Raw genomic sequence first — 24444 nt, forward strand, 5'->3', positions numbered from 1 at the left:
CGAGGCGGGTTGATCACTTGAGGCTGGGAGTTCGAGACCAGCCTGGCCAACATGGCGAAACATATGAAAAATACAACAGAACAAACCAACCAACCAACCCAGCGACAACAAAACAGGTCTACCCTGGAGTCATGCTCTAATTTTTTCTATTTTCCTCCCTTTCTGATCCTTTATCCCACTTTCTTTTTCTTCCTCTTCCTTCTCCTTCTTCTTTGTCAAATAGAGGATAGAGTTATTATCATTGATCCATACAAAGTCCCTCTCTCATTTATTTTCTTTAATTCCCACCCCCCATTTCTATTCCCCGTCTTCCCATGTGCAACCTTCCTAATATGTTGGATATGCATCTTTTTGTTTGTATGTATTTTTAGAAAATGTTTATTGTTTTGTGTGCAAAAAAAAATTAATAAAAAAGAAAAAAAAATCAAGCTAGTGTCTTTTCATTTTCTAACATTTAAAGTGGGAATTAAAGAAATAAGATAAGTCCTGGGTCATATTGTATGTAGTTTTACTTAACTAATTACTGCTTATTTTTATGGATCTGCGTATGCTTTACAAAATACTTATTGAACATTGTGTTGTTCAATAAGCTTCTGTTATAAGGCTGGGCACTAGGTTTTTACTTACAGTGCAAAACATTGTTTTTGTGGGATAATCCAAATTAAGTTGATATCATTTCAACTTAGAGGATTTCTTTTAGGAAAGTAGCCTGTCATAAGAGTAAAAACCCTAAGAAATCTTGATTCTTTTCCTAGTTCTAGAACAGATTCGGGCTCCTTTTAAAAGAAGATATTCATAGATCTCTTCACATGGTGATTTAAATTATTTTTATTATATAAAGTCTAATGCTTGTGTCTGCTGAGGCAACTAGATATACTTTTTTTCTTTTTGGCTTATAGTTCCCAAATAACTCCAGACCCCAAAATTATAAATTAAATGTACTTATAAATTAAATGCCATAGAAACTATACTGATTTATAAGTACTTATAAATTAAATGCCATAGAAACTATAGAACTTGGTAAAATTCAAATTAGCAACATCAGTGTAACAACTGATGTTTTGCTCAAATTAAATGCCAGTGTTGGGTTTAGTAATAGAAATATTATTATATTTTATTTTTTACTGGTTATTTCCATTTTAAGCATTTTAAACATGATCATTATGGGAATCATTGTCATCATAGATATTACTATTTTTAAACCTAATCTCTTTTTTTGATGAGCCAGTTTAATGGTACATTGTAAAAATAGTACTGAAAAATACAAATTTAATGTCAAATTCTTTTTTTAAATTAGGTAAAATTGTATATATTTACAGTACATGAAGTTTGGGAATATATATATGCGTTATGGAATGGCTAAATCAAGCTAATTAACATGTATTACCTCACATAGTTGTCATTGTTGTGAGAACACTTAAAATCTAATCTCTTGGCATTTTTCAGTACAGTGTATTTTTAATAACTATAGTCATCAAGTTGTACAATAGGTCTCTTGAAGGTATTCCTCCTAACTGAAATTCTGTAACCTTTGACCAACATCTATTTCCCCAACTCCCTCCCCCACCATGGCCCCAGTCCTTGGTAACTACTGTTGTGTTCTCAACTTCTGTAAGATCAACTTTTTAAGGCTGCATGTATGAGTGAGATCATGGAGTGTTTGCTTTTCGGTGCCTGGCTTGTTTCATTTAACACAGCAGTCCCCAGTCTTTTTGCGCACCAGAGACCGACTTCATGGAAGACAGTTTTTCCATGGACCAGGTGGGGACGTTTCAGGATGAAACTCTTTCACCTCAGATCATCAGGCATTACTTAGATTCTCCTAAGGAGCATGCAGCCTTGATCCCCAGGCGTGCGCAGTTCACATTAGGGTTTGGGCTCCTATGAGAATCTAATGCCGGCATTGCTGATCTGACAGGAGGTGGAGCTCAGGGGTAATGCTGTCGGCTCACCTCCTGCTGTGTGGCCTGGTTCCTAACAGGCCATAGACTGGTACCGGTCCACAGCCCGGCGGGTTGGGGACCCCTGATTTAACATAATGATAAACCTTCCAGGTTCATTCATATTGTTGTATATGATGGGAATTCCTTCCTTCTTTGAGGCTAAATAGTATTGCATTGCGGGTATGTGTGTGTATAATATATGTGTGTGTATGTGTATACATATAACATATACACACACATATATGTTATACATACACATACCCGCAATGCAATACTATTATGTACATATGTACATATACACATATACACATACCAGATTTTCCTTATCTATTCATTTGTTGATGGAGTTGATGGACAATTAGGTTGATACCATATCTTGGCTATTGTGAATAATGCCACAATGAACATCGGATGGGAGTACAGATATCTCTTTAATGTATTTACTTCCTTTGGATTTCTTACTGTCACCTTTTTTATTGCCTATTTAAGGTTACACATTGCTATGAAGTATTGGAAAATGTTTCATAAAAAGAACCAGTCTGCCCAGTGCAGTTGAATATGGAATTGACTGCTCTGGGATACTTTGAATTTGGCGTGCCTGTGTGTTGACTCTCTTTTCTGTTCTGTCTGCATCACTTGGCTTCACCTTGGCCCCAGCAGGATTATAAACACCATTGCAGAGGTGGGCACTGCAATCTTGTGGCAGCATTCAGATATAAAGACTTAAGACGTATTTTTTTTTTTAGCTTAACATGAAAATGAAGACAATTTTTAAATTCTCAGAGAACTCATAGATCTCCAGGAATAAGTCCTTAGATTCAAGCAACTCCAGTTTCATATCTATAAATACTATTACTGTGATTCTAATAAGTCCATGAACAGTAACATGTAAGTAGCATTTAAATACTCACAATACTAAAAAGCCCTCACCAAAACGTTGAACAGCTAGTCTAGTTTTGTTTTGTTTTGTTTTGTTTTGAGACAGAGCCTCACTCTGTCGCCCAAGCTGGAGTGCAGTGGCGCGATCTTGACTCACTGCAACCTCTACCTCCCGGATTCAAGCAGTTCTCCTGCCTCAGCCTCCCGAGTAGCTGGGATTACAGATGCGCACCACTGTGCCCAGCTAATTTTTTGTATTTTTGGTAGAGATGGGGTTTCACCATGCTGGCCAGGCTGGTCTCGAACTCCTGACCTTGTGATCTATCTGCCTTGGCCTCCCAAAGTGCTAGGATTACAGGTGTGAGCCACCGTGCCCGGGCTAGTTAGCCTAGTTTTAAACCTTTTTAAAAAATACTTGTGTCAAATTTAAATCACTTGATTTTCTGTCATTAATACTTTTAAGTCTATTTTTAATTTTTGTCTGTTGTACATCCCCCCTACACTTTTTCTTGCCCAACTTGTTATCCCCATTTTCTCACCATCTCTCCTGCTACGTATTTATTATGGCTTCATGGTTCTGGTAAAGGTCACAGTTCCCTGTCTTAATGTACAGGGAACTGATTGATGTGCCATCCATCCCCCTTGATTGGCCCTTAGGTGGACATATAACTCAAACTGGGCCAATTAAGAGTCTTTTACCTGAGGTTCTTCAGACTGAAAGCTAAGAGTAAGAGTCTTTTATTCCTTGTAGATTAAACTGGGATGACATGAGAGTGGAAATTCCTGAAACCTAAGGTGTTTCACTTTACCTTCTCATCTCCTGAAAATTATCCATAGAGGAAGTCATTTGCAATAGGATAGGACAAGATTTAGCAAGACTGGGAGAGAGATTCCTGGTCGTGATGGAGTCTGCATCTTTTCTATCTTTTTTTTTCCTTCAGACGGAGTCTTGCTTTGTTACCCAGACTGGAGTACAGTGGCACAATCTTGGCTCACTGCAACCTCCACCTCACAGGTCCAAGCGATTCTTCTGCCTCAGCCTCCTGAGCAGCTGGGATTACAGGCATGCACCACCACGCCTAATTTTTCTACTTATAGTAGAGACGGGGTTTCACCATGTTGGCCAGGCTGGTCTTGAACTCCTGACCTCAAGTGATCTGCCTGCCTCGGCCTCCCAAAGTGCTGGGATTACACGTGTGAGCCACCACGCCCAGCCAAGTCTTCATCTTTGATACTGTAGCTGCTCTATTATATTTCATCAAATTGCCTTTTTGGTTGAAGCTAGTTCCATTTGGGTTTTTCACTTGGTACTAGAAAGCATCCTTAAATAATCGGTGTTATAATTTATAAGATTTATCCTTTTTTTGTATATCTAGGTGAAGATGGAGCTGGAAAAACAAGCTTAATAAGAAAAATTCAGGGAATAGAGGAGTATAAGAAAGGAAGAGGACTGGAATATTTGTACTTAAATGTGCATGATGAAGACAGGGATGGTGAGTGTCATTTGTAACATAAATTTCTGAAGTCTATTCTGAGGTGCACTGGCATTCACATTAGTCTTGATTTTTTTTTAGTGTGTAATTTTTTACTAGAAGTTCCGTGATGTCATGCTGGTTAAGAAATAGCTATGTTTAGGCATACTTTTATTAATTTGGGATTGGGATTCATATATGATACTTTTAAGCATCTTAAGGTATCCTGGTGTGCAGATACTTCTTTCCTGCCATACTTGAAGAATCTCAGTTTTTCAGCTCATCTTCCCTCAGATAATGATTGTTTTGTTGACTCCCATTTCACCTTCTAATTTTCTGATAAAAATATTATCTACTCAGCTTTTTTTATCTATCAGCTATTTTTTCTTCTATAGATCACTTGCCTCCTCATTTTTGTGTATGATATCTTGAGTATGCATATCTCTATCTGCTGATGGTAAAAACATAAACAAGTTATGCATCCTCTGGTTTTGGATTAAGAAATATGAAGTAGAGGATGCTACAGTTAAATCATTTTAAGCCTTTACATAAATTAGCAGATGGCCCAAACAGTTGAACTTTACTGGCAGTTAAGTCATTTTAAGCCTTTAAATAAATTGGTAGATGGCCTAAATTGTTGAACTTGGTCAAAGCCAATAGCACATCTCCTGTGGAGATGCACTAAAATACCAAGTGGTACTGTTAGTTGGATGATGAAATGACTTAATCTTGTTGCCTTGGTTACTTTGTTTTGTCTGTTGTAGATCAAACAAGATGTAATGTATGGATCTTAGATGGAGACCTATATCACAAAGGCCTCCTTAAATTTTCACTGGATGCCATATCTCTGAAGGATACTCTAGTTATGCTGGTTGTTGACATGTCAAAGCCTTGGACTGCTTTGGATTCTTTACAGAAATGGGCAAGTGTTGTTAGAGAACATGTTGACAAACTGAAAATCCCTCCTGAAGAAATGAAACAAATGGAACAAAAGTGTAAGTAGTCTAGAAATAGCAATGTAGGTTTCAAATACAAAATGTCTTGGCGGACTTTAATCATTAGGAATTTTTGACTATAAAGAAGGTTTAATGAAGTAAGCATATTGTAAGTACTTTTTTTTTCTTTTTTTTTTGGAGACAGTCTTGTTCTGTCACCCAGGCTGGAGTGCAGTGGCGCAATCTTGGCTCACTGCAACCTCTGCCTCCTGGGTTCAAGTAGCTGGTATTACAGGCGCCTGCCACCATGCTCTGCTAATTTTTGTATTTTTAGTAGAGACGGGGTTTCACCATATTGGCCAGGCTGGTCTCGCACTCCTGACGGCATGATCCACCCCACTCGGCCTCCCAGAGTGCTGGGATTACAGGCGTGAGCCACCGGCCCGGCCTATAACTACTGTTTTTAAAATTCTATTTAGATGATGTGCTGGGTTTTAATATAGTTTCAAATTAGAAACATAAGACACAATGGTAAACTGTTTAGTAGAGATGCCTTTTCTCCTTGCCAAAAAGCTGTGTGTGTTCATTTTGGAAAGTAGCTTTGCAGGGTGAAAAGATTGAATCTTTCTTCAGCTGCTCATTTTCAGCAGTTTCATTTTTTGATTAGTAATCTTACTGACCTTGTCAAAATGAAATGTGCCTAGAAAGATGTTGACAGTATACATATAAAGATATTAAAATGGTTTTATGATTTACAAAGTACATATTTTGTACATGCCCATGTGAATTGGAGATTTTTATGGGAATTATGAAAATTGTATGAGTCATTTCTAACAGGTTGTAAGCCAGTAACATTTTTTATTTTTTTATTTTTGTTTTTGAGTCAGGGTCCCACACTGTTGCCCAGGCTGAAGTACAGTGGCACAGTCTTGGCTCACTGCAACCTCTGCCACCCCGGCTCAAGCCATCCTCCCACCTCAGCCTCCTTAGTAGCTGGGACTACAGGCACGTACCACCATGCCTGACTAATTTTTTTATTTTTTGTAGACATAGGGTTTTGCCATGTTGCCCAGGCTGGTCTTGAACTCCTGAGCTCAAGCGATCCACCTTGCTCAGACTCCCAAAGTGCTGGGATTACAGGCATGAGCCACCACGCCCGGCTGCCTGTAACATTTTTTAATGTCACTTAGATTTCTTCATTTGCCAATATTGTGCTTTGCATAAGAAAATACATAGGTAGGCCAGGCGTGGTGGCTCACGCCTGTAATCCCAGCACTTTGGGAGGCTAAAGCAGGTGGATCACGAGGTTAGGAGTTCCAGACCAGCCTGTCCAAGATGGTGAAACCCTGTCTCTACTAAAAATACAAAAAAAAAAAAAAAATTAGCCCAGCATGGTGGTGGGTGCCTGTAATCCCAGCTACTTGGGAGGCTGAGGCAGAGAATTGCTTGAACCCAGGAGGCAGAGATTGTCGTGAGCTGAGATTGCACCACTGCACTCCAGCCTGGGTGACAGAGCAAGACTCTGTCTCAAAAAAAAAAAAAAAGAAAGGAAATACATAGATGAACTCCTTTGTTATTATTCACTGACAGTAACTTTTAAAGAAAAATTGACAGCTTGCTGGAATTTATGTGTAAGAAAACAGTAAAAATTTAAAATGTATGTACCAAATCATTGAAAGAGATGTCTAAATGCTTTTAATTTTTTTTTCTGTTTACTATTGCCTGTGGAGTTTTTGTTGTTATTGTTCTTCCCTAAGTCTAGATTTATCCTAGAGTAGTAGTTGTCAAACTGTGGTTCCCTGGACCAGCAGCACCAGTATGAGTATAGCTGGGAACATATCAAAAGTACACATTTTTCACTCCCCGTCCTGGACCACTGAATTAGAAACTCTTGAGGGTGGAAACAGTAATCTGTGATGTAACAAGCCTTTGAAGTGATTCTGGTGCATCATAAAATTTGAGAGCCACTATTAGATTACAGCCTCTGATCTTATGGGTGGTAGTCACCAGGGCTGCTAAGGGTATATACAGACCCGTGTTTCTGGAGGAACGGTGCCCAGCTGTTCGGGATTCCCTATTCCTTGACCCCATGTAAATTCAGAACAGTGTTCCTCCATATGAGTCAGTCTTCATGATCCAAAGATCTGGCTCATAATTACTTTAAGAGAAAACACACATTTTTTTCTAAGTAAGTAATAATGTACATTCTTTGTTTTTTGAAAATTGAAAATAGGGCTGCACGCAGTGGCTCACGCCTGTAATCTCAACACTTTGGGAGGCCAAGGCAGGTGGATCACAAGGTCAGGAATTCAAGACTAGCCTGGCCGATATGATGAAACCCCATCTTTTCTAAAAATACAAAAATTAGCCAGGCGTGGTGGTGGGCGCCTGTAGTCCCAGCCCCTTGGGAGGCTGAGGCAGGAGAATCACTTGAACGCAGGAGGCGGGGGTTGCAGTGAGTGAGATTGCACCACTGCACTCCAGCCTGGTGACACAGTGAGCCTCCATCTCAAAAAAAAAAAAAAAAAGAAAAATTGAAAATAGCCAGTCACAGTGGCTCATCCCTGTTATCCCAACACTTTGGGATGCTGAGGTGGGAGGATTGCTTGAGCCCAGAGTTCAAGACCAGCCTGGGCAACATAGTGAGACCCCATCTCTACAAAAATAAAATAAAAAGTTATCCAGGTGTGGTGGCACATGCCTGTAGCTACTCACTCGGGAGGTTGAGCCAGAAAATCACTTGGGTCGGGGCTATAATGAGCCATGATTGCACCGCTGCACTCCAGCATGGGTGACAGAGCAAGACCCTGTCTCAGAATAAATAAATAAATAAATAAATAAATAATTCTTTTGTGTATTTTTCCCAGTATTTTTATTTCTAAGCTGGAATCATACGTTGGCCTTCTTTTATTTATGTATCTTTTAATGTTACTATTTCCTACAACGTTAAATATTCTTTGAAAACTTGACATCTTATGGTTGTGTATAATTTTTTCTCATATACTATTTTAATCCTATGCTATAGACAGTTTGTTTCCAAATTTGTTTTGCTTTTATACATGAAGAAAAGAGTTATATGGAAATCCCTATGTATGTGCATCACTGATTGTGCACTTGAGAATTCCTAGGAGAGTAATTACTGAGTCAAAACATATATTTTCAAGTCTCTTGATACATTCACATTTACTTTATATTTTTTAGTGACAGTTTTGACAACCTTGCAAATAACTCCTAAAAACTGATCAGCACTGGTAATATTTAATTAAGTTGTACCAGAGTTAGGTAAAAAAGGAGAGAGCTGAGTAAAGGGTTTAGTGAAAGGAAGTTAGTATTAGAAAATCATCTAGACTATCTTTTAAGTTGTGGGATTTTTTTCTCCCACATTTATTTTTCTTTCATCCATACAGTGCCCTTTGTGAATTAGAGAAGGTAGAGAGACAAAACTAATTGTAACTTGACCAAAATGTTTTGCATAAATTGAGCCAGGTCTAGATAGAACCCTACTTTGTAGAGCCATCCCATGCAGTAGTAGTATTCTGCCTCCTAATTATTAATGTGGGTCCAGTGTTTGTATATTCTCTTTGAAATAGGTTTCTCAAACCCTTTTCGTTTCTTCTCTTACACAAGACTAAGTATAAATTTGAGTAAATTTTATCTTTAGATTATGGCAAGAAAAGTTACCTGCTGAAATAAAGCAATTTCTAAATTGTGTTTACTTTGATTTTCAGTGATTAGAGACTTCCAAGAATATGTAGAGCCAGGAGAAGACTTCCCGGCTTCTCCCCAGAGAAGAAATACTGCGTCACAAGAAGACAAAGATGACAGCGTAGTTTTACCTCTGGGTGCGGATACACTTACACATAACTTGGGCATTCCAGTACTAGTAGTTTGCACAAAGGTTAGTTTGCTTCCTAGGGATTCTGCAACTGATATTCACTGAGGATGAACAACTGTTTTGTTTTCCAGGTTTTTTGGAGTTAACACATTAGTTCTCCTAGATGATTTTTTGTTAACAAACAAATAATAGTTTAAAGTATTTAATGATATTAATATGTTGCTTTTGTGGTCTTAATTATAATTTCTTTGAAAGAAAATGTTATTTCAAATACTTGTAATTGAATTTCATTTTCATAATTCCAGTTGGACTTCATTGTATGATCAATCAGTTTAGTAGAAATAATTACAGGTAAAATGATAGTTTATTGGTTTTTATAAAATTATTTTTCAACATTAATTTTTTTTTTTTTTTTGAGACGGAGTTTTGCTCTTGTTGCCCAGGCTGGAGTACAATGGCACAATCTTGGCTCACTGCAACCTCTGCTTCCCAGGTTAAAGCAATTCTCCTGCCTCAGCCTCCCTAGTAACTGGGATTACAGGTGCCCACCACCACTCCCACCTAATTTTTTGTATTTTTAGTAGAGACGGGCTTTCACCATTTTGGCCAGGCTGGTCTCAAACTCTTGACCTCAGGTGATCCACCCGCCTTGGCCTCCCAAAGTGCTGGGATTGCAGGTGTGAGCCACTGCGCCCAGCCTCAACATTAAGTTTTTATATATTCTCTAATATCAGAGGATTATATACTTAAAATAGACTTTTAAATATGTAGCAGCGCTCATTATATAAAGTTGACATGCAGTCATGAAGGGTTTCTGTTTTTTAAAGAGGTTCTGATAGGATCACTATTATCAAAATTATATTATTGGTTATTTCACTGTATATATTTTGTAATAAAATTAAGTTTCCTTTAAAGATAATTAATAGAAGGCCAGGCGTGGTGGCTTACACCTGTAATCCCAGCACTTTGGGAGGCTGAGGCGGGTGGATCACGAGGTCAGGAGATCGAGACCATCCTGGCTAAAATGGTGAAACCTTTCCTCTACCAAAAAAAATACAAAAAAATTAGCCAGGCATGGTGGCAGGCACCTTTAGTCCCAGCTACTCAGGAGACTGAAGCAGGAGAATGGTGTGAACCCAGGAGGTGGAGCTTGTAGTGAGCTGAGATCACGCCACTGCACCCCAACCTGGGCTACAGAGCGAGACTCCATCTCAAAAATAAATAAATAAATATATAAATAAAAATAATAGATCAGCTGGGCATGGTGGCTCACGCCTGTAATCCCGGCACTTTGGGAGGCTGAGGTGGGTGGATCATGAGGTCAGGAGCTCGAGACCATCCTGGCTAACATGGTGAAACCCCATCTCTACTAAAAATAAAAAAAATTAGCCAGGCATGGTGGCGGGCGCCTGTAGTCCCAGCTACTCGGGAGGCTGAGGCAGGAGAATGGCGTGAACCCGGGAGGCAGAGCTTGCAGTGAGCCGAGATCGCGCCACTGCACTCCAGTCTGGGTGACAGAGTGAGACTCTGTCTCAAAAAAAAAAAAATAATAATAATAATAATAATATATCAAGTTCATGTTCTCCCCACTTGGTCCTAAGTGTGTGTTTTTACTGTTTCTAAGCCATGGAATAGTTAAGAAAATGACAGAACATAAGTCCTTTTGAGACCTGAAATTAATGCTTTTTATTATGTAAAATTTGCGCATATAAAATTAAAGGAGGGTATAGAATTTATTCATTGTTGGAGTAAAATTGATTAAAAAATCTAAAACCTAGCTTAGGTTTTACTTTGGTACAAAAATTATCCATAACAAAGGAATGGAGTGACAGCACTTAAAATAATTAAGTTAAAGTCTGCCATCTGCTTTCAAATGGTGGTTCTGGTATAGTTAATTGTTACATACACCTTTTCTGTAAAACACTATCTTAAAATCTCACACCGAAATCCTTCTGTGTGCTTTGTTTTTTATTTTGTTTTGGTTGGTGAAGAGCTGTTTGTTTATTGGAAGTTGGTTCCATTGGTTCCGTCAGCACTACTTGCCTTATGAAAAGCAGTCTTGTTTTCCAAAAGAAAAATGTTAAGCTTAAAGAGTCTGGAATCAGTATCAAACGAGTCATAGAGTCATAACATTTTCAAACCAGAATAGATCATCTACTATATTTCATAAAATCTAAGACACTATCACATGTATTTCAGTTTATGAACTTTTAAAATGTGTAGGGGTATGGGGAAATGTGCGTTTCCAAAGAGAGAGAAGTATGGTGGTTCAACGCCGTCAGTTTAAAGACTCCAGAAATGGAGATTTCTCTTAGTCTTAGAAACTTAGTCTCTCTAAGTTTCTTGTCTTAAGTCCAGATCCTCTGATTTCAGTTAAAAAAAACATTTTTTTTTTTTTTTTTTTGATATGGAGTATTGCTCTGTCACCCAGGCTAGAGTGCAGTGGCGCAATCTTGGCTCACAGCGAGCTCCACCTCCCAGGTTCACGCCATTCTCCTGCCTCAGCCTCCCGAGTAGGTGGGACTGCAGGCGCTTGCCACCATGGCTGGCTAATTTTTTTGTATTTTTAGTAGAGACGGGGTTTCACCGTGTTAGCCAGGATGGTCTCAAACTCCTGACCTTGTGATCCGCCCGCCTCGGCCTCCCAAAGTGCTGGGATTACAGGTGTGAGCCACCGCACCCGGCCTTAAAATATTTTTATTTAATACTAAACCACCATGCCTTTCCAAAAGTGTCATTAAGTCAAAGTGTAATAATTATTTTTAATCATTTGAAATCACTGTCAGTATTTCATAAAATGGGCAATGAAATGCTCATCATAATTATATAATGAGACTCTGTTCTGTGCTGTATATGATTTTATTTTTGTTTTTGTGGAAAGTTTTGCTGTATTGCCCAGCTAGCCTTGAACTCCTAGGCTCAATCCTCCCACCTCACCCTCCAAAGTAATACAGGCGCATACCACTGCACCCTGTCAGGTTTTTTTTTTTGCATATATATATATATATATATACACACAACAAATATATATATATGCAACATATATATATTTGTTGTATATATATATATATATGCAACATATATATATGTGGTGTGTATATATATATATATATGTAACAAAAAATTACATAGCAGATTTAACCCCAAACTAATATTAGGTGTAATGACCATTATTAAATGTTTATTTTTATATTTTACACCTGCAATTCAGAAGGGTTTTGGTGAAATTATTTGGATGTCGTGATGTTTGAACATGCCATCTTTGTATTTGTCTTAGCATTTTTCTGTAGCAAGCAGAATTCAGAATTGTTTCATTGATTGTACAGGCGACATTTCAAAAATCAGTTGTTTCCTTATTTTGTCATTAGTGAGATTGTAATAAGAGTGAATAAAAGCACCAGAAAAGAAATTAAGGTCACTTGAGAATTATCAGATAAACACAGGAACAAAGAAGAAATGGTGAGAAGTAGAGACTCCCTGGATATGCAGAAGTGTTTTATAAAACTAAAATAGATGTTAGATCTTTTAAAACTTTGTTCCAGGTTATAAGTAGTTGAGTTAGCAAGTATGATTTCTTAGAACAAGCTAGGCTTGTTATTCTTCCTTCCCTTATGTACTAAAACTTTGTCTTTGGTGTTCTGACCAGATTTAACATTAACGTTGAAGTTAATACTTTTTAAAAAGATGAAATTATCCATTAGTCCCTCCAACTAAAGTTCATAGAGTACTTGATATTCTGTGTCCTGCTGTTTATTCACCATATCAGAGTGGTACTTTTATGATGTTCCCCTATCCAGAATTGAACTGTTTAAATTACTGTATTTAGTTTTGATTATTTTAAATGTATTATTTTTAATTATTTTAACTTAACAGTGTGATGCCATTAGTGTATTGGAGAAAGAACATGACTACAGAGATGAACATTTTGATTTTATTCAGTCACATATCCGGAAGTTTTGTTTACAGTGTATCCTTTTAAATACATTTATTGATTCAGTGTACTACTTTACCTGTTTTTGTTTTTTAAAGTTAAAAGAATTAAATTGATGGACTTGAGAAATTCTGTAAACATTTCTCCTTCTGCCTCTGGTTGGAAATTTCATTTTAGTTCCCAAATTATTTATATTTGGATATTTTGAGATAGAAAAGCAAATATTGAAGTATATTACTTTGATTTGCTGTTTAAAGTATGCTTAAGAAAAATAATTATCAATTGTATGTGGAAAAGTCTAGTAAGCTGTATGTAGTTATGAACATATCTGATTTAAAAACTGTATTTATTGGTGAGTGGTAGGGCAAGGTCAATATTGTGTTTTTTGTGTTTTCATTTTTAATTTGTTTAGTGTGTTGTTATCTTCTCCACATATAGCCTAACAGTGGTTTCAAAATCTGGCTCTGCCTATCTAGACATGTTGGATTGGAGTATTCCAAAGTGAGGCTGGAGAATCATCTAAACTTTAGAAACCTTCCTGGAAAATCTACCATGGAAAGTCTTGTTAATCTAGATTGCAAGGATTAGGCGAGCCAGTGAGTAATAATTACAGCTAAAATAGGGAGAAAATGAAGGTTAAAAGTGAATACTGTTTAGAGACTTTACTGTTGAAAACTTAGTTACACCTTGAATGCACTGAAGAGTAAATTCACCAACCGACTTGGATCAGATATTTTGCAGTTGCATTCCCCAGCCAAAGTTTTTGAGTCTGAAACGTAATGAAATGATTATTAGGAATAGATAGTAATGAGTAATACACATGTTTATAGCGTCTACAAATTATAAATCATTTTCATTAGTGGGTGTTTAATTTAAGGACCACTTAAAGAAAGCCTATTAAGATCACTTGACACTGATAGTTTCCCTTTCCCCTTTTCTCTTCAGTTCTTTCTCTTTATGGGCCTTTTTCTTCTCATGTCACCAAATGGCTGAGTTGGTTGAGTTAAAGGGTACTAGTCTACCATAATGTCTTCAGAAATAAAATAAAAAGTGGGAGTAATTGTAGTGTAGGTATCTATAGCCTTTTTTTATGTTATCTTTGGGGATTAGAAAATTTGAGAATAAACAGTCTCTTTAATCATATATTTAATGCTATACTTAAAAATGTAAATACAGAAATGTAATCAGAAAGGAAGCTTTCTACCAAAATAATTAGAGACCGTTAGAGCCAGTTGATTTTAAAAGAATACAGAATGTGGAAGTCATTTCAAGATAATGAGGTATGTATTTATCAGTGACAGACAGTGACAGTTCAAAATCACCTTTATTTTATTAAATTTTTAATTGCAATGTAAGTTTTTCAGTTACAGAAATCTTCCAAATTATCATAATTTGGTTTTCATTGTGGGGAAGAGCATTAATGCAAAGTTAATACGGTTAAACTTTTGCCTAAGATTATGTTTGTCTCTACCATGTTACAGTTTCATATCAAAGTAAGTTTAGTAAGTTGTATTTAGCAATACCGCTTTTAGGTTCATAAGCCTCAGGTCATGTCCCAGAAAATATGAGTATCCCGGTTAAGAAGTTAGACTGTACTCCCAGCATTTCCCCCTTGGCCTAGGTCACCATCTCCCTTGGAGAAACAAGGGCCAGTGCTAGAATGTGGGTGGTCATAGAATTTCTGATAGCCACTCTGAGTCCATCGTCTGTCAGTGGTCACATTGTCCATGGATGTCTTAATATTTACATCCGCTGTGTCTTTTGGATAAAAGGTCAAAGTTAGGCTCTGCTTTAATACATCTTCATGTGAGGTTGTGTTATTTCAAGTTTTGTCATGAAATGTGCTTTTGCCTTGGGTTATTCCTGAAAGCTTCCTAATTGGTACCTGCTGACTCACCTTTCAACATTGGGTTTCTTTTGCCCTCTCCAGTGAGTCTCCTGAGCCTTATCCCTGAAGTCTTTAATTCCTGGGTTTTGTAAAAACTACAAAGAGACACTGTTACACACCATTTTTGTTGAAAAGGCAAACAAAACAGCTGTTGATAAATAATATCCCCTCTATGAAGTTTAGGAAAGTTAAAATCATAAAAATTGTCCTTTAATGTGCTTTAAATATAGAAGTAGTAGTGGTGTCAGTATTTCTAGATTTACCTTTACTTCTTGCCTTAATGAGACTTCTACCTTCCTAAGTTAAATTGATTATGCAAAAATTCTTTTATTAATTGTAGCCCATATGAAGGTAGTATTTTTTACTTTTGAAGTCCTTGATTACCATATAATATACCTTTGGAGTTATTTCTGAAACTAAAATGCATAGAAATAAAAGTTAAGCTGAAAACACAGAATTTTATGGTATTTGCTCATGACATTTGTCCAGAATTTTCTTTAACCATATTATTCAGATGGTGCAGCACTTATTTACACTTCAGTAAAAGAAAACAAAAATATAGACTTAGTATATAAATACATCGTTCAGAAACTGTATGGATTTCCCTATAAGATTCCTGCTGTTGTTGTGGAAAAGGATGCAGTATTTATGTAAGTGGACTCTTAAAGATATAATTTTATCATGTATTATTGCTACTATTTGATGGTGAATCATTATTTTCAGTTTTGAGGTGGGACCAATAGACCTTTCCATGATGAGAAAGTGAGAATCTATCTGTTCCTAGATTGTTTTTTGTTTATAACCTGTCTTGATTTATCTATTATTGCCTTTTAGATTTACTGCTGGCCTGAGCCCTTTTTCAAAGGTTTTTGAGCTAAACTGTCTACTGGGTGCCTATATTAGTGTATTGTATCTGCTTATTCTTTAATTGATTATGATACATAAATGACCAAATATGAGATCTAGATATGCTTTTAAAAAGTTACCTGGCTGAGCATGGTGGCTCACGCTTCTAATCCCAGCACTTTGGGAGGCCAAGAGTGGATCACCTGATGTCAGGAGTTTGAGACAAGCCTGGCCAACATGGCGAAACCCCCTCTCTAATGAAAAATACAAAAATTAGCCCGGGTGTGGTGGTGCACACCTGTAGTCCCAGCTACTTGGGAGGCTGAGGCATGAGAATTACTTGAACCTGGGAGGCGGAAGTTGCAGTGAACCGAAATCGCACCACTTCACTCCAGCTTAGGTGACAGAGCGAGACTCTGTTTCAAAAAAAAAAAAAAAAGTTACCTGAATAGTCCAGGTGCAGTGGCTCATGCCTGAAATCCCAGCACTTTGGGAGGCTGAGGTGGAAGGATTATTTGAGCCCAAGAGCCCAAGACTAGCTTGAGCAACATCATGAGACCCCATCTCTACCAAAAATTTAAAAATCAGCCAGATGTGGTGGTACACACCTGTGGTTCAGCTACTTGGGAGGCTGAGGTGGGAGGATCACTTGAGCCTGGGAGATGGAGGCTGCAGTGAGCCATGGTTGAGCCACTGTACTCCAACCTGGGCAACAAAGCAAGACTCTTGTCTCAAAAAAAAAAAAAGGTACCGTATAAAATTGGGAGGTAATAATTACTGCCCCCTTCCCCCAAGTTAACACTAACGACATTTTTAATGTAGGTAATCTTTTTTGAGACAGAGTCTCACTCCCGTTGCCCATCCTGGAATGCAATGGCGCGATCTTGCCTCACTTCAGCCCCTGCCCCCCAGGCTCAAGCGATTCTCCTGTCTCAACCTCCTAAGTAGCTGGGACTACAGGTGCATGCCATGCATGCCCAGCTAATTTTTTTTCTTTTGTATTTTTTGTAGAGACGGTGTTTTGGCATGTTGCCCAGGCTTTCATTTTAAGTAGAAATTAGTAAAACGTGGACATCATAATAAAAAGCTAATTCGTTTTCCATAATTGTTCAAATTGACTTCATAAAAGTGTTCCTTTTACATGATCTTGGACTGAATGAAAGAATGACTATATAAATGCTTGAGAATTTATCATATGTATTTCTTTCCAGTCCAGCAGGGTGGGATAATGATAAGAAAATAGGAATATTACATGAAAATTTTCAAACATTAAAAGCAGAAGATAATTTTGAAGACATCATAACTAAACCACCTGTTCGAAAGGTAACCATTTTAGTAAATAATCTCAATATTTAGACTTTAGACTAACCTGAGGGGAAGTCCATACTTTAAAATTGAATGTAGAAAGGCAAAAATGTCCTTTTCCATCTGGAGGGTTTCTAAGTATAATTTGGTGTGTTTCTAATGTACAGTTTACATAAGGATTTGTTTTAGCAAAATAGAAATCAGCTATTCAGCTAATTAAATCTTCGCCCTTGGCATGTTTATATTAGCAATTGTTAGTGCAGAATCCACATTCTAATATAGTGCTTTGGAAATCAGAGATTGGCATGAGTGAATATGTGGATCTTACAGAATTTGAATAGGTAGAAGCTGTGAACTTTCCAACCTAGAGCTTGGTCAAGAGTCAAGAAAACATTGCTAGAATAATTCTGTTGGTTCTATCTATTGAGGCAGGTCTTGGATCTTCTCTCCAGTTAGTTACCCACATTAGCTCACAGCTATCCAAGAACTTCCAATTTTCTCTCTCTCTCTCTCTCTCTCTCTCTCTCTCTCTCTCTCTCTATATATATATATATATATATATATATATTTTTTTTTTTTTTTTTGAGATGGAGTCTCGCTCTGTCACCCAGCCTGGAGTAAAATGGCGCGATCTCAGCTCACTGCAACCTCTGCCTCCTGGGTTCAAGCAATTCTCTCGCCTCAGCCTCCCGAGTAGCTGGGATTACAGGCACCCACCATCATGCCTGGCTAATTTTTTTTGTATTTTTGTAGAGATGGGTTTCACCATGTTGGCCTGGCTGGTCTTGAACTCCTGACCTCAAGTGGTCTGCTCACCTCGGCCTCCTAAAGTGCTGGGATTACAGGTGTGAGCCACTGCACCCGGCCCATTTTTAGTCTTGACTCTAATGTATCAATCTATCAAATCACATCCCAGAAGATACACTGCTTTCCCATATCTTGATTTCATGCACTGTATAATGTTCTATAGATAGAGATGTTTCTGAAAGCTCTATAAAAATGAGTATTTGCATAAATAAATTGACTATCCCTAATCTGAAAATCCAAAATGCTCAAAAATCTGAAACACTTTGAGCTCCAACATGACTCTCAAAAGGAAATGCTTATTGAAACATTTTGGATTTTCAGATTATGGATGCTGAACTGATAAGTATTAATGCAAATATTCAGCAATCTGAAACACTTCCACTTCTGGTCGCAAGCATTTCGGATGAAGGAGACTCAACTTGTAGTACTTCTCACTGACTGACTTTAATCTTGACTTATATATGAAGAAAAAATAATTTTGATTTAGCATATAAGAATCTTCAGAATCCAAACACTCATAATATAAAGCATCCATCTTCTGTTTGTGGGTTATTGTTAGTAATAAGAAAAGGTCAAATGAAAAGTCAGTTGGTGTGGTATTTGGTTTGGATGTCTATTAAAAGAAATGCATGCATAAAAATAAAATAGCAAAAATATTTCGCATTCTTTTACCAACAGATTATGCTTTTTTTAAGTTGTCTTTTTCTTTTATTCATTCCACAAATATTTATTAAGCATCACCTCAGGCCCTGTTTAGGTTCTAAGTGCTAAATGGGAAGGAGAGTGATACCTATAGTAAACCAATACATAGACATCTATCAAGTAGTGATAAGTGCTACAGAAATAAAGCAGGATGTAGGGAGAGTGAGCGAGGGGACTGGGCTGTGAGGGATGCTGTTTATGAATGATGGGGGAAGGTCTTTGATAAAGGGGGGAGAATGCTGAAGGCAGAGAGAACTAAAAGTGTACATGCCCTGAGTCAGAAATGTATGAGGAAGACAGAGGCAGGAAAGAGCTGTGGGGAAGGTGAAGCTAGTTGATGAGAGCAGAATTAAGTTACTGTGGGTCTTTATCATTAAGCTACAGTAAGGACTTTAGGTTTCATTCTGAGTTAGATGGAAAGCGATTGAGAGGTTGAGCAGAGGAGTGATGTAATCTGATTTAACCTTTTAAAAGAATCACTGGCTCCTGGGAAGAAAATAGATTGGGTATGTGTTATACAGCAAGAATAGAAGCAGGAGACTTTGCAATTACTTTTCCTAATTATTCAGCTCATAGAAGAGCCATTATATTTTTATTTCAGAGAAACAAGGGAGAAGTTGCATTTCACTTAACTAGGATATTACTGGCCCTTTTAAAACACCCTAACTGCTGTTTAGCAAATTTTATAAGCATGATTAATATGCTTGTGACGCTAGGGTTATGCTGTTCAACACAGTAGCCACTTGCCTCGTATGCCTTTTAAACGTAAAATTAGATAAAAATCAGTTCCTTAGTCACACTAGCCACATTTCAAGTGCTCAATAGCCACTGGTGGCTAGTGACTGCCATATTGAACAGCACAGATATAGAACATTTCCAAAACTGTAGCTAGTTACTGGACACCTCTGCTGGAGGCCTTGGGTAGGGCAGTTCACGCATGTGAATATAAATATAGTATAGGTAATGTTCAAATTCTTGACCTGTTTTTTAATTAGTCTAATCTGGAGAATAAATTATTGTGTTAGCATAATATATTAAATTTGCTCATTTGTGCATTGCTCATTTCAGTTTGTACATGAGAAGGAAATTATGGCAGAAGATGATCAGGTGTTTCTTATGAAGCTACAGGTATGAAATTCTATCAGAAGCAGACTTAGTATGGTTAATGAGTAAACCGTTCTTGTGTGTATTTTCTTTAAAAATACACCAGTATATGCTATGAATGTCTAAACTAGGATTCTTTTGGTTTTTTTTTTTTTTTTTTCAGTCCCTTTTAGCAAAGCAACCACCAACTGCAGCTGGAAGGCCTGTGGTCAGTATTACAAATTTTGACAAAATGATTAAAATGCAGTACATATTATTTTAGTTCTTTTTTCTTAATTATGTACATATTTCATATGGGTGTACTTTGATATAAACTTGAATTCAGAATTCTTCTGTAATTTGTGAGATTTTAAAAGTGTAAAGATCTATTTGTAACGTTTGTTGTGTGTCAATACTCAGTCATTTATATGTCATTTTACAAATTCTCACAACCGCCTTATGAGGCAGGACTGTTATTAGCCCCATTTTGCAGATGAGGAAATGGGAACCTTAGGGAGGACGTTGTGGCTTGCCTGAGATTATAAAGCTAGTAGAATACAAGTCCAGATTGGAAACCAAATCTGACTCCCAAGCTTCTAACTATACATCATCACTCAATATGTTCTTTATTTTCTATGAGAGGAAAAATTAGTATGTTAAAATGTTATGGGCCTCTGTCTGGCATTCTCTAATAATGAGGACAGGATTGCTAACAATTTTGTCAATGGCTTGCAGTGTAAAAGTACCAGTAGAACAGGGGATAGTTGCAAAGTAATTTCTTTTTACAATAATAACTTTTGTGAAAATGAAAGTTTCAGGTTTTTATAATTGTATTTTCCTATTTTTACATAGGATGCCTCACCAAGAGTCCCAGGAGGCTCCCCGCGAACACCAAATAGATCTGTATCATCTAATGTTGCCAGCGTGTCACCCATTCCTGCTGGGTCAAAAAAAATTGATCCAAACATGAAAGGTACATCTCTTTCTAGGAAATAACAAGACAATACATTTTACAAGAGAAATAAATCTATCTAAAATTCCACCTTTTGCCATAACTATTTTCATTCTTGTGTAATACCTTTTAGGCTTTGTCTCTGTGGGTATATAATCTCATAGTTAGCCAGATTGTAAACCATTTTACAGTGTATTTGTGATGTATCATCATTTCCATGATAAAAGTTTTGTTATATTTAATCAATTTCCTGGTAGATCATTGAAGAAATTCACATTTACACTATAATAGGTAATCTGCAATTAACATAAAGAAAAAAACTATTTGCATAATAGTTATTTCTGTAGGAATAATTGCCATAAGTGGGATTACTAGGTCAAAGAGTTTATGTTTTTATGCCTTTGGATAATATTTTTTCAAATGGATTATTCAACTTTGCATATCATCAACATTGAGTGTTGCAATTTTACCACAACCTAATTAACATGCTTTAAATACCACCTAATAAGAGTTTTTCCTCTAGTATTTTCCTTCTGTTTGTGTTTCTCTTCTGTGAATTGTTTATTGCTATCATTTGCCCATTTATCTCTGGGAACTTCTACCGGTTTTCATATAGGATTCTGTAACTTTTCCTAATATTTGAGGCAGTTTCTCAACAGTTCTATTTTTAAAGAATCCTTTTCAAAAGGGAGATATATATTAGTATATAACATCTTTTTGTTTAAAATACCTTTGGCCTTTTAAAACATTCTAATTTTTAAATAATTATTTTACACTTAAAGTTTACTCATTAGAGAAATTACTCAGCATCAAAAGATCAAACGACTTGAATTTGGAATATAAAACTCTTAAATTTTAAGTTTATTCATTTTCTATGTGTGATTAATAATAATTTAAGGAAGAATCTTATGTTTTGGCTAAAGCTTTTTGTTTTTTGATTTTTTTATAGCTGGAGCTACAAGTGAAGGCGTTCTGGCAAATTTCTTCAACAGTTTGTTGAGTAAAAAGACTGGCTCTCCAGGAGGCCCTGGTGTGAGTGGTGGTAGCCCTGCAGGTGGGGCTGGAGGTGGAAGCAGTGGTTTACCACCATCCGCCAAAAAGTCAGGTATGCTTATGGGGAGCAAGTCACTTTTTAAAAATAACAGCTTTTTTGAGATAGAATGAAGTTCACTCATATAAAGTGTATAATTCTGTGGTTTTGGTATCTTTGCTAAGTTGGGCAGGCCATCACCATAATCTGATTTTAGAACATTTTTATCTCCCCAAAAGAAACCTTAAACCTTCTCTCTTTCCTCTGTGGATTTGTCTATCTGGACATTTCATGTAAATGGAGTCATACAATGTATGGCTTTAACAAATGTTTTTGAAGATCATACATGTTGTAATATGTATCAATACTTCATTTCTCTCTTTTTTTTTTTTTTTTTGAGACAGAGTCTCATTCTGTTGCCCAGGCTGGAGTGCAGTGGCACGATACTGCAGACTCCGCCTCCAGGGTTCAAGTGAGTCTCCTGCCCCAGCCTCCCGAGTAGCTGGGATCACAGGCACCTGCCACCATGCCTGGTTAATTTTTGTATTTTTAGTAGAGATGGCGTTTCACCATGTTGGCCAGGCTGGTCTCGAATTCTTGGCCTCAAGTGATCCACCCACCTCAGCCTCCCGAAGTGCTGGGATTACAGGCATGAGCCACCACGCCCAGCCTTCATTCCTTTTTAATTGCTGAATAATATTTCATTATATGGGTATACCACATTTCATTTATCCATTTACTGGGTGATGGACATCTGAGTTTCATCTACTTTTTGACATCTGAGTTTCATCTACTTTTTTGACTATTATCAATATGGTCCTGCTTTGAACATCCATTTTTGTGTGGATATTTGTTTGTAATTCTGTTGGGTAAATACCTAAGTGGAATTATTGGGTTGTGTAGTAACTCGGTTTAAACAAAGGTTTTGAAGAACTGCCAAAATGTTTTCCAAAGTGCTGTATCATTTTAAGTTGTCATCAGCAGGTTAGGAAAGTTCGTTTCTCCATATCCTTGCCAAATTTTTATTGTCATCTGTTGTTACCACTCATTCATCTTCTCTAGATGCTAAATTTTTGTTGCTATTTTCTGTTTTACCGTTCTTATTGTCCTATGCCTTAAAAAGAAAAAAAAACCTTTATGAGATTAAATGATAGGTGCCAGTTATACCTCCATTTGGTAACAGATCCACAATTTAAAATGAGGGAATTTGTTTTTTCTTGAAATTTATATTATTTTTATTTTTATTTTTTAGACAGAGTCTCACTCTGTTGCCTAGGTTGGAGTGCAGTGGTGTGATCTCAGCTCACTGCAACCTCCACCTCCCGGGTTCAAGCAGTTCTCCTGCCTCAGCCTCCCAGGTAGCTGGGATTACTTTCACCATGTTGGCTGGGCTGGTCTCGAACTCCTGATTTAAAGTGATCCTTCCGCCTTGACCTCCCAAAGTGCTGAGATTACAGGCGTGAGCCACTATGCCCAGCTTGAAATTTTTAAATTAAAGGTTGTTTATGTAACTTAGTGTGCTAAAGTTAATGAAAGTGTTAGCACTTTTTAAATGAAGAGATATTGGTGAAAACGATGCTTTCACTTATATCTAAATCTTGTTTTTTTTTCTTTTTCTTCAATGTAGGCCAGAAGCCTGTCTTAGATGTTCATGCGGAACTAGACAGAATTACACGAAAACCAGTTACAGTTTCTCCCACAACACCTACATCTCCTACGGAAGGAGAAGCTTCTTGAAGATACCAAATAAAGCCATTTATTCAGTTTTCTGGGATAATGTAAACATGCCTCTGCCTTTTCCTTCAAAAGTGGAATTAGAAAGCTGGAGTGCTTCTTCAGATGGACTAAATTTATGTCGTGTGTGTGTGTGTGTGTGTGTGTGGTTACCCATTTTTTAGAAGGAGCTATACAGAAGAAAAATTATTCTACATTATGTAGGATTGCTGTTTGCATTGCCATTTTGCATAAGAAAGTAATTTTTGATTTTGAAAATCTCAAAACTTTTAGATCTGAAATACAACCATGTGATCGATCATATTCTAAAGGCTATTTAAAATATGTAAAAGGATTTAGGGGAAGGGCAGAAAACATGCAATTTGGGCATTTGACTGACTTGGAAGTCTAAGCTTATTTTAGTTACAACTATTAAAATCATTTTTCAAAATTTGTTAGTTTTGCTGACAGAGAAAAATCATCAGTTGTCAGATTTTGCACACCAAAATAAATGTACCACCACACACGGAATATGCTAAGAAAACTATCAGATAGCGTTTGATACAGTAGTCATTGTCTCAATCACTGATCCTGTAAGTTGTCATCAAAATATTATTTAGAAATATTGGCCAAGGTGTTTAACTGAGAAGAAAAGAAAGCACACTGCCTAAATGTGTAAAAGAAAAATGCAGAGGTTATTAAAATGTAAAGAGGTAACAATCTTTGGATTTGTCTATACATATATATATATATATGGCTTTGCCTTAATATACCCCCTTTTTTGTTTGTGACTTTCAACTGTAATCAGTTAATAAAGTATTTATTCTCTGCATTCAGGTTCAAATAACTTGTTGCATTCTCTTATGTTTAAATTTACATGTGTCAGCTAATAAATGAGATTCATTAGTACAGTCATCCCTTGGTATCCATGAGGTATTGGTTCCAGGACCTACCTCAGGTACCAAAATCTACAGATGCCCAAGTCCCAGATATAAAATGGTTTAGTATTTGCATATAACATTCACATCCTCCTGTTTACTTTAAATCATCTCTAGATGATAATACCTAATTCACTGTAAATGCTATGTATATACTTATACTGTATTGTTCAGAAGAAAATAAC

The 24444-nt window shown here is 36.9% G+C and overlaps 1 protein-coding gene across 1 annotated transcript in view; it reads left to right on the forward strand.

Moving 5' to 3' along the window:
* DYNC1LI1 (dynein cytoplasmic 1 light intermediate chain 1) overlaps window positions 1–24165 on the forward strand; it is a 48507-nt gene extending 24342 nt beyond the window's left edge. The window contains exons 3-13 of the mRNA XM_003256812.4: window positions 4199–4315; window positions 5059–5289; window positions 8958–9127; window positions 12938–13031; window positions 15398–15533; window positions 16941–17052; window positions 19612–19671; window positions 19811–19855; window positions 20479–20599; window positions 21528–21683; window positions 23236–24165. Of these exons, the coding sequence (XP_003256860.1) occupies window positions 4199–4315; window positions 5059–5289; window positions 8958–9127; window positions 12938–13031; window positions 15398–15533; window positions 16941–17052; window positions 19612–19671; window positions 19811–19855; window positions 20479–20599; window positions 21528–21683; window positions 23236–23345 (1352 nt within the window). The 3' untranslated portion in view covers window positions 23346–24165. The remainder of the gene's footprint in view (window positions 1–4198; window positions 4316–5058; window positions 5290–8957; window positions 9128–12937; window positions 13032–15397; window positions 15534–16940; window positions 17053–19611; window positions 19672–19810; window positions 19856–20478; window positions 20600–21527; window positions 21684–23235) is intronic.
* Window positions 24166–24444: the final 279 nt, after the last annotated feature.

This window comes from Nomascus leucogenys, chromosome 4 (assembly GCF_006542625.1).
Source record: "Nomascus leucogenys isolate Asia chromosome 4, Asia_NLE_v1, whole genome shotgun sequence".
Classification (NCBI taxonomy): domain Eukaryota; kingdom Metazoa; phylum Chordata; class Mammalia; order Primates; family Hylobatidae; genus Nomascus; species Nomascus leucogenys.